The sequence below is a fragment of the Oryza sativa genome, chromosome 10, assembly GCF_034140825.1.
Source record: "Oryza sativa Japonica Group chromosome 10, ASM3414082v1".
Taxonomy (NCBI): Eukaryota; Viridiplantae; Streptophyta; class Magnoliopsida; order Poales; family Poaceae; genus Oryza; species Oryza sativa.
The window spans coordinates 114654-126111 of record NC_089044.1 but is presented as its reverse complement, the minus strand read 5'-3'; the positions used below and the strand labels follow the sequence as shown (position 1 = coordinate 126111).

At 46.1% G+C, this 11458-nt stretch overlaps 1 protein-coding gene across 1 annotated transcript; it reads left to right on the top strand.

Annotated features, from left to right (window-relative positions):
* Positions 1 to 4787: 4787 nt before the first annotated feature.
* LOC4347942 (serine carboxypeptidase-like 2) lies at positions 4788 to 10967 on the top strand. The gene is made up of 3 exons (XM_015758825.3): positions 4788 to 5126; positions 9698 to 9774; positions 9866 to 10967. The coding sequence occupies exons 1-3, from the start codon at positions 4793 to 4795 to the stop codon at positions 10871 to 10873; spliced, it is 1419 nt and encodes a 472-aa protein (XP_015614311.1). The 5' UTR covers positions 4788 to 4792; the 3' UTR covers positions 10874 to 10967.
* The last annotated feature ends 491 nt before the right edge of the window (positions 10968 to 11458 follow it).

Sequence of the window (11458 nt, the reverse complement as noted above, 5' to 3'; positions counted from 1 at the left end):
CCGATCTCTATGAGCTTTTTTGTAGTAGTGCATTCTCATTGGTGTGGGTTCGTCACTTAATGTGCAATTGAATGCTCTAGTACTAGGACTCTAGATAATGAAGGAAGTTCATGCGTAAGGCTAGAGTAGTAACTAATAACTTAGACGTAGTGTCTAGGTTAGAAATTACCTTCGTTTGTTGTGTGCTCCATGGAAAGTGAGGTAGGCAGCAGGTGGTGACAGCTCTATTTGTCCTTCGTATTCCTCCACATTCGGGTACATCATAGAGCTTAAGGCAGGACACAACTTGGCAGACCAGGGAAGAGTCGGTTCCTGAAGCATTCGAATAGAACAATATGTGTTACCCAAAAGTTTCGCAACGTGACTAACAGTACTGAAGTACAGTACGCATCTGAAAGTTTTACATTTTGGTCCTTTTTGAAAACTTATTTTATAAATAGACCCCTAGAAAAACTTAATCCAGGAATAGTCCTTTTTGGTGCACCAGAGAGGCTGGCGCCGTTACCGTGCCACCTCGGGAGAAGGGCAAACCTGGCTGGGCTGACGTGGCGAAGGGGGGCGTCAGCCACACTGGCGTCGTCCCACATACCATGGCGCCAGCATGGTTGGTGCACTCTCCCTGGGTGGGCCGCGCCTTTAACCCGCGCGGGGCCTACCCCTTTCTCCTCCCCCACTCATTTTCGCCCAGTGCTAGCCCCAAGCCCGAGTGCAGTTCTTCTCCCTCTCTCTCTCTCTCTCTCTGCCCCCTCACCTCTCCATCTCAAATCCACTCAATTTGAAGGTGTTTTTCACGGGATTTTTTTGGAAATCAACGAGAAAGGTATACTCCTCCATCCCCCCCCTCTTTTTTTGGTTTTAATCAGTTGAATTTGTAGATCGAAGGGTAATCCCAGAACCCCTTTTTAACCAAATTTGTGATTTTCAATATTTTTTCTTGGGATTTGCTTATTATAGTGATACATGTGTGCAATGTATTCGGTAGTGCCATGATTTTTTGAATTATATATGTGGTAATGTGAATTTTTAGATGGTTTGGTTGGACAGATGGATGAAAAAATAAACTTGAGGCAACGTTGAATTATTAATTTGATGGACCAGAGGCTTTAGGTTAAATTTGTAGGTATGAATTATATGAATGGGAGCCGAATTCGGTAGCATTATAGAAATTTATTATTGTTAATTAGAAGTTGGTTGGGTTGTATGACGGAGTATTTGTAATATTTTGATGTTTAATGCACTAGTTAACTTGTTGGTACTTTTGGATGTGGATTAAATACTTTTCGTGAAGTAGTAGCTTTGGGACAATTTAAGTTATGCATTGGTTATAATATGTCAGTTTGGACTACGTTTAGGAAGGAAGATGTGATTTTAGTTATAAAGTCACAATTTTTTTTGGTGTAGATGGATAGACTTGTTCGTGTTTAGTACAGTGGTAGAGTGGTGGAACCTTACGTTGGTGCACATGTTGAGTTTGAGATATGTCATTCAAGACCATTTTGTTTCCCGCCCGCCCAACTCTAGATGAACTAAGGTCACAAGTGAAAGAAGCTCTTGAATGGACCGAGGATAATGTGGAGATTCGTTTTTATGGGCGATACGATGTTGGTAAAGGGCATAAGTATATATTGAATGTGCTAGGTCAGTTGGAATGGGAAATTTACTTTGATTTGGTAAAAGAGTCTCAGTTTGGATCCCTATAGGTGCTATTTGATTTCCCTCGCTTCGTTTTGTAATTGTTTTGTTAATTGGTTTTTCAAATGTATGTACACTCTAGGCTGGCAGGCTCTTCGGTGTCAATGCAAGAAGTAATTTCTACGAAGTTCAACTATTTCTCATGTGTTAACTTGTTTAATGGACCTGTGGACTTGTGAACTTATGGACTATGTGATGGACTTGTGGACTTATTTGTCAACTTAGTTAACTTGTGGACTACGTGATGTTTGATGTGGAACTTGTTTTGTTTTGTATGTTTACTGTGAAATGGTCCAAATATTTGCATTGTATGTTTACTGTGAATTGTCAACGCTTGCCACCTAGGCGCCGTGTTGGAAGGGGCGGCGCCAACCAGCAGGCAGAGACAGAAGGACCAGGAGGTCGAGGGGTTGGGGGGGTTAGCGCCAGCCACCCTAGCGCGGCGGTTGAGTGGGTGGCGCCAGATGGCGGCCCGAGGCATTAGGTCTTGGGGGGAGGGGGTGGCACCAGCCACCGTGCTTGGGGGGGTGGCGCCAGTCGGTAGCCCGAGGCAGAAGGTTCTAGGGAGTGAAGGGCAGCGCCAGCCACCCTGGCACCGTGGTTTGGGGGGGCGGCAGCGCCAACCGGCAGCCTGAGGCATAAGGTCTGGAGACGGCGGGCGGCGCCAGCCAGCAGCTCGAGGCAAAAGGTCTTGGGGAGTGGGACGGTGCCAGCACAACTGGTGCCCCCTTGCCACGTCAGCCCAGCCACGTTTGCCCTTCTGCCGAGGTGGCATGGTGACGGCGCTAGGTTAGCTGGCGCCACCATCACTACTAGAAAAACAATTTTTCCTGGCGTTACCCTTTAATTTTCGCTGGCAGCCATATGCAAAAACCGCCAGCACAAATATAATGAGGGGAGGGGGTTACGGACCGCCAGCGAAAACTGATTTTCGCTGGCGGCCAAGCTAGGTAAAGGGGACCATTGCGAAAAAAGTTTTGAGGCGAATATATAAACCCACCACACTAGCCACCTACCGCCCCCACCTCAGTCTCTCCTCCTCTCCTTCTCTCTCTCCTTCCTCCACCGCCGCGGGCTGCCATCGCCACCACCGCCGAGGGCTGCCATCGCCACCACCGCCGCGTCGATGGGGGAGGCCGGATCTGCCGCTGCGATGACAGGGGTGGCTGGATCCGCCGCCGCGACGACGTGGGTAGCCAGATCCGTAGCCACGATGACGGGGGAGGCTGGAGCCGCCGCTACCACGACGGGGGGTGGCCGGATCCGCCGCCACGACGACGGGGGAGCCCGATAGGGTAGGGAGGCCGCTGCGACGACGACATAATCACTACTGGGCCGCGGGCAGCCGATCCGGCCACGGGAGAGCCGTGACGGGCTCCTCCCCGCTGTTGCGACGAGCTCCTCCCCACTCCATGTGGCGGCGACGTCGAGCTCCATGCGGCGGGGTCCGGCGGCTGCGGTGGAGTGCAGCAATGACCTCAGCGGCGGCGGCAGCTAGTGGCGATAGGTGCGGTGGCCGTTGTGGAGTGCAGCGACAACGACAATTTTTTTTTACTTTTTGTGATTTGTGAATGAATGTGAGTTTAATTTGTGATTTGTGAATGGTTTGGAATGTTTGTGAATGAATTTGTTCAATTGATTATGAGATTTGTGATGAATTTGTGATTTTGTGAATGGATTAGGGCGTCCAAGGATTTTGGATTTGGGGTGGGGGATTTTTGGGTAGGGGATTTGAGATTTGGGGTGGGGGATTTTGGATTTGCTGGTGTGATTTTCACTGGCGGTTCTCTTTAGGTAGCCGCCAGTGAAAATATATTTTCACTGGCGGCTAATTCCCGCTTGCGAAAATACGCTATTTTCACTGGGTTTTCTTACTGGCGACTGCACTGGCCGACAGCAAAAATATAAAATAGCCACCAGCGAAAAGCTTTTTCATTGTAGTGCATGTTGGAGGGTGGCGCTATCCCCTCCGGCGCAACCAAAAAAGAGCATTGTTAGGTTAAGTTTTTTGGGATCTATTTGTAAAATAAGATTTTGAAAAGTACACAAATGTAAAAATTCAGCATCGAATTCAGATGCATCGATCCGTCTCCACACCTAACAGAGTTAATAAGCTAGCAATTAATTAAGGTGAGTAGCAAAAGTATAGCTAGCTAGCTATCTGCCAAAGGAACGTGACGAATGAGATGAAGTAGCCGACACAGAAATAACAAGCGGCTACGAGATGACTTTATTAGCTAGACTTTTGTCATGTTGTAGGTACTCACCGATATGTGTTTCTTCCTTGTTGAATTGTCTATGTCTAGCTCGTGGGAGAATTTGAATGTGCTCGTGTTTTACTTTTACAATCTTCATTCCAAAATAAAATATGAAATATTTTAATTAAGTATAAGTACAGGTATTAAGAAAAGAGATAAGATTAAATAAGAGAGGATTTTCATTGCTCGAGAAAACAAAATAGATGAAAAATTTAAATAGCGATGAAACTGTTATATATATTATGAGATAAATTTTTAATATTAAATGTTGTTATATTTTGGAAAGAGTTGAGAAGCATGCTGGGCATGTGTCCCGATCGAGAGGAGATATAGTTGTACAGTAGCTAATAGCTTACAGTAGGTAGGTAGATTCGTGTACGTGTGGTGCAGCTAGCTAGGGTGAAGTTAGATGACGGCAATGCGTCGCAGCCTCTCATATGATATCGATCAGCTGGAGAGCTGGCCTGGTACTCTTGCGCAGTAGGGAAAGGAAACGGACGGAGTAGCTCACGCAATCGCTGACCGCATATATGCACCCCGGGTCACTAGCTACCTTTACCTTTTTCGATCTCTTCTCTTCATCTCCAGTGTAAAGCTTTTTTGACTGCTTTTTTTTTTGTGTGTGGGGGGAGTGCTTGTAAACAAGTCCATCGATCTCGTTAATAAAATTCGTGAAGAAATCAATTAATTTAATTATTGTCCCACAGGGCCGGGCGGCATGCACAGTAAATAAATTAAATTAAGAAATGGACAAGAGCATGGTAGCCAGACAAAGACGGACGGACGGACGGACGGAGGACCTTTATTTAAGAAAGAAAAGGGGGCCCCTGCTGCCCTGGCTCATGCATTTGCTAGCTAGCTCATCGTCGATACCAATGGCGACTACCAGGGCCACATCGACGCTGCTGCTGCTGCTGCTGCTGGTTTCGGCAACATGGGCGGCATCGGCGCCGACGACGAGTCGGGCGAGGAACGTGATAACACACGTGAAGGGGTTCCAAGGGAGGCTGCCGTTCCACCTGGAGACGGGGTATGTGGAGGTGGACAACACCAATACCGTTGAGCTCTTCTACTACTTCATCCAGTCGGAGCGCAGCCCCGCCGATGACCCCCTCATCCTCTGGATCACCGGCGGCCCCGGCTGCTCCGCCCTCTCCGGCCTCCTCTTCGAGATTGGTACCCAGCTCTATCTTAATTATTTCTTCATTCATTTTCGATCGCCCAATAAATTAACCACTGATATAGGAGTTTTCATCAATCTACTCTAGCTAGCTAGCTTGTCACACGTACGATTAACTATGCAAAGCATCATTGATTAAAGCACCCCGCCCGGTATATGCATGGTGGTGAAGCGCCGTACATATAATTAATTAATTCCACCCTTGCACTAGGATTCAATCCCAATATATACTATCAACGAATATTTCATACATATCAACTAGCTAGGATATTCATTTTAGTGAGACTAAGTATTGGCCGTTAGTCTTCGTTTCTCTCTCTAAATACGTACGTATTAATCAGGAGACTGTTAATTTCTCAGGTGTGTGTACCTATGGTGGCATGCATGTCTTCAGTGTAATAAAAGAACTACTAATATATATATATCCAACTATATATATCTAACAAGCTTATCTGCGAACAGCAAAAGGTTAATTAAGTATATATGTAAGACTTGGCCTTTATATAATTATATATACATATATATCTGCCGGCCAGTACTGCCACCATGCAACATAGTAGTTTACAAAAGTTCAAATTAACTTGCAATATAATATTGCTGGTCTACGGAAATGACAAAGCAATTGAGTTAGAATAATACTACATAATATAATTAATCGATCTTCTCAATACAACTTGGGGCTCGCGGCGTTATCAACAACGGCTTTTCTTTCGTTGGAAATATCTCCCCTGTCCACATCATACAAGCATGGCACATTGTATATAGATGGTTGCCGAAGAAAAACTGACGATGAGTCAAGTCTTTATTTGGCCTCAAATTTGTTGAATGCTCCTTCCACTATTAATTAAAGTTGAAACCTGCCAAGTTAATAGACTCCTTCCACTGTATATATCTATCCGTTCTGAGAGGTCTTTCACAATATTGTGGATATTTTGCCGTGTAGGTATTCCCTTGCTGTATTGCCAGTGACCTATCTTCTTAGAAAAATTCTACTCCCTCCTTTTCACACTATAATTCACTTTGTTTTTATCCTAAGTCAACCCTCTTTAAGTTAACCAAGTTTAATAAAAAGATATGGCAACATCTATAATACCAAATAAGTTTCATTAAATCCAACATTTAATACTTTATAGTATAATTATTTGGTATTGGTAATATTATCCTATTTTCCTATACACTTAGTCAAACTTGAAGAGATTTGACATGGAACAAACTAAAGTAACTTATAATATGAAACAGAGGAAGTACACCTTAGGCTGCACTCGAACGAGTAGTTTCGGAACTCATCTCTTATGCACGGAAAACAAGGTAATTTATTAGTGCATGATTAATTAAATATTAGCTAAAAGAACTTGAAAAGTGAATTAATATGTTTTTAAAGAAATTTTCCTATAGTATTTTTTTAAAAAAACATCGTTTAACCGTTTGGAAAATGCACTTACGAAAAACGAGGGAACATTGAACACAACCTTAGTATTCACACTCCTATATACTTCTATAAAAGTTGGAGCATTCCCAATTAGGCTGTGTTCAGGAGGTGAGGTTGGAAACTCACCTCCCGCGCACGCAAAACGGAGCAATGTATTTTCTTATGATTAATTATTTTTTTGAAAAATGGATTGGTATGGTTTTTAAAGCAACTTTTGTATAGAAACATTTTGCAAAAAAAACATATCGTTTAGCAGTTTGAAAAGCGTGCGCGGAACACGATAGAGATGAGTTAGGAAAGGTGGGGGAAGAACACAGCCTTAATATATTCCCCCTACCCACCCTGGCCCCAATAAAATAATTAATTCCTATATATGAGTCTCTGTGTCCTAAACAGAATCGATTTCTGGCTATGAACATTTTTTAGGTGAAGGAAATATACCAGAAGTTAGAGTAGCTTGTCAATGACATTCAAGAAGGGATTTGGTTTTCCTGAATGGTTTTATTTAAATTAATACAGAACGAATATGCCCAAGATTGGGAACATCCTGAAATTAAGGCCGTGTTTAGTTTCCCTCCACCAACTTCAAACTTCCAACTTCCCATCACATCAAAAACTTTTCTACACACATAAACTTTTAATTTTTTTCAAATTACCAACTTTCTTCAAACTTCCCACTCTTTCCACCAACTAAACACAGCCTAAATTGAATTGACTAAGCCTCATTTAACTTTCCAATTGCTCAAAATAAAGTAGAGCAGAAGCCATTAGCTAGCTGGGCTAGCTGCTAATACATCACAACTATTTGTCTACGTTCATTTCAGCTTATGGACTATACATATATAATTACAAGCGGTAAAGCGATATAGCATTTTACAATATAAAATTCGAGGGTTGGTTTAAAACGGGTGGAATAAAATTTTATTCACTTTTGACTTTAAAATATTTAAGGGCTTAGGTAAGGTTATGAAAGAACCTATGTGCCTTAGACCTATTACCACCCATATGTACTATGCATGGTTCTTAAGTACTAATATAATTGCTCGAAAAGCATTACATATATAACAATAATTGATTACATGGGCTTGTCTTAGCTGAGCTATTTTTAGTTTTATATTATACTATGTCTAGATTTAAATGTTGCTATATTTTAGAACGAAGGTATATAGTATGATATTAATTTCATACTATGAACTTGGCCACTCTCGAAACATGAACAACACCTATCCATTGAGTGGCCTGCTATACTGACTTAGACCGATCAGCCGGTCTTGGTGATAGGTGGATAAAAAGAGAGAGAAAAGAGGTGATTGTATGATAATTTAATTTGAAGACACCATTCATTGAATATATAGTTTCTACACATAGTGTCTATATGACATGGCAAGTATGGAAACTACTTGATAATTTCTGGGTTGGGAATGGCCTTAATGCATGACGCACTAGTGTGATAACACTAGTAAGTACTCTGTCTAAGACTAAATCCAACAATTAATAAATCCTTTGGAAAATGCAGATCTAGGGAAGATAAAATGAAATTAATGCTTTTGCAAGGTCACTCAGAGCTCGTACGTGATCGCTCGGCCCCAGCTAGGATAGCACAAGCGGCAACCAGCACTATCGCCATCCCTAGCCGTCGTCCCCTCCGCCTCGCCACCGCCGCCTGAGCTATCGTGGGCAAAGCCGGGGGAGGGGGCACAAGGACAACGGCAGCAAGCTCTCTTATTCTTCTCACGGTTGCGATAGTCCGAGGCACTGCCAAGATCGAAGGGAAGGCTGTCAGTGGCGGTATCAGCGGCCAAACCGGCATCGTTGGGTCTCGGCTCTAGTCCTCTTCTGATCTGCCGCCCCAGCAGTCGGTGATGGGGAGGATGCACGACGAACCAGCAAGGAGGAGAGGAGAAACTAGATTGCGCAAGGGTGGAGGCACGACTTACAAGGGCGAGGCCTAGGTGGTAGCGCCTGCAGGTGGCCAGTGCGGCAAGCACACAACGAGGAGGCTGACAAAGCGTGAGGAGGTGGCCAGCGACTCGTGAGGAGGAGGCTGGCAGCACGCAGACCCACGACACGTGTGGCCATGGCCGGGAAGATAGCAGAGCAAGGCGGTTGTTGGTGCTATGAGGAGGTGGCAGGGGGCGTGCGAGGAGATCGGCGATGCGTGATGGGAGCATGAGGTGAAGGCCGGTGGTGCACAAGGCCATGGCCGAGGAGGAGGCCGACACCATGACGAGGTGGTTGGCAGAACTGGTAGCGTTGAATGTGGCTGGCCAGCAAAGGATTGCTAGCGTGGCGGAGACCGGTTGAGTGGTGGAGTGCTAGGTTGCTGGTGACAAATTTGGAGAGGGATCTACATGCAAAAGCCATGCTTGGAGTTCTCTGGGCCAACAACCACGTCTAGGGTTGTTCCCCCCTTTAGGGCATTTTCGAGCTAACGCCTCCTCCCCTGGTAAGATTATTCGGGTGAAAATGAAGCCCTTTTGACAGATGATAGTGGTATTTTCAGCATCATGACCTCGTTGGAGGCATCATCCTCAAGATCTCGTCTTCCTATTGACGCGGACTTCTCTCAGTTTGGTTTTCAATGTTTTCTCAGTTGTCATCGCCGGGTAGGTGTGAGGAACAAGCGGATCTTCTTTTGTCTCGCCCTTTCCCTCTCCAACCCTTCTCCATGAGGATGACTGGGAGCCCGCTGATGATGTTTTGTTTTGGAGAAGGTGTTCGGTGGCGCATTTCCAGCCCATGTAGACTAGCAGCAATCGGTCCTGCATATCGGCGCTGGCTTCGTCCTAGTTCTTTTTTCCAGGAGTGTATTTGGAATTGTTAGCACGGGGTGGTGGTGTGTTTTTGTTTAACTTTTTCCTTATTATAGCCTGTATATTTTTTCTGCTATATCCAATGAAATTGGCACAATCATGTGCCGGTTCGTTTGAAGAAAAAAAGAATTGCTTTTACAAGTGAATTAGTGAAAAGGATTTCAATTAGCTAGCCAGACAAAAAGGCCAGTGCGTATATATGCCTACCACAGATGGTTGCTGAAATTAGCTCGTGATCCTGTCGGTTATATAATTAATAGGAGTATAATTTTTTTTGTTAGGAAAATGATTTTCAAAGGTAATGAGTACACGTGCATATATACAGGCCCTCTCAAGTTTGACGTAGCTGGGTACACGGAAGGGTTCCCTCAATTGTTCTACTTCCAAGATTCCTGGACCAAGGTACTAGCTAATGAATCAAGTATGTGGAATATATTTTGCCTAAAAAAATAAATTGCATGAATAATGAAGAGTGATATATGTTTGATGTTAGGTGAGCAACGTGATATTTCTGGACGCGCCGGTGGGGACGGGGTTCTCCTACGCCCGTGAGGAACAAGGGTACAACGTCACCCTCACACAGACGGGACAGCAGCTGGTGGTGTTCCTCACCAAATGGCTGGGCGATCACCCAGAGTTCGCCTCGAACCCTCTCTACATCGGCGGCGACTCCTACTCCGGCTACACCGTCCCAGTGACGGCGCTCCAGATCGCCAACGACGACGACGCCCGGGCGCGGCTGAACCTCAAGGGCTACCTGGTGGGCAACGCTGCCACGGACGTCAAGTACGACAGTGGGGGCAAGGTGCCCTTCATGCACGGCATGGGGCTCATCTCCGACGAGATGTACGAGGCCGCGCGGAGCAGCTGCCGTGGCGACTACGTGTCCACCCCGACCAACGCCGACTGCGCCAACGCGCTGCAGGCCATCAGCATGGCAACCTTCGCCATCAACCCGGTGCACATCCTGGAGCCCATATGCGGATTCGCGCTGCGCGGGCGCGCGATGCCTGAGACGACGATGGACCAGCGCCTGCGCCTGGGCCTCCCCGTGGAGTGCAGGGACAACGGCTACCGGCTGTCGTACCTGTGGGCGGACGACCCGGAGGTGCGCGCCACGCTGGGCATCCACGAGGGCTCCATCGCCTCCTGGAGCCGCTGCACGGCGCTGCCGCTCTTCCGGCACGACGTGGACAGCGCCATCCCCTACCACGCGGAGCTCACGCAGCGCGGCTACAGGGCGCTGGTGTACAACGGCGACCACGACCTGGACATGACGTTCGTTGGCACGCAGCAGTGGATCCGGACGCTGGGCTACAACGTGGTGACCGCCTGGAGGCCGTGGTACTCCAACCGCCAGGTTGCCGGCTTCACCACCGTCTACGACCACAACCTCACCTTCGCCACCGTCAAGGGCGGTGGCCACACCGCCCCGGAGTACCGCCCCAAGGAGTGCCTCGACATGCTCGACAGATGGACCTCTCCGGCCGGCGAGCTCTGAATTACTTTACTATACTAATTCATCACCGTCCGTATATATGTCCGTTTATGGGAAATCTTACCCCCTTCATAATTTATCTACTTATCTTTTATCATGTCTTATCTTTCTCTTTTCTTAGCCTATACTACACACACTTACTTACAAAATTCGGAGCATTTGTGTGGTCTGTCGTTCTTTTCCCACTCGGTTTCCATTTCGAGAGTGACGAGGCCCTCCTTTTTTTCCTGCACGGCAAATTTCTTGGATTTGTCCCTCACGCACGTGTAGCTCTTCACGCGTCTGATTCCATTCTATTTCCATACGGAACCAAACTCATTGTGATGGACGCGCGTCTTCTTAATCCCTAGAACATGCACCCACTTTCCATGTTTCATTTTCTCCCCAATTTACTGTTAAAAACTTGAATGGGCCTTATAGGGACGATTCGGTCCAGACCAGGTTGCAAGCTCAAGCCTCATTTTTTTCTCAAACAAACCAAGAAAGGATATAAAAAGAGGAGGAGCTCGTTCCAAGCAAATCGAACATAATCTTTAGGCTGTAACAGCAGTGGCGAGCTGGTGGTCACTTGGTACCTTGTCAATCTTA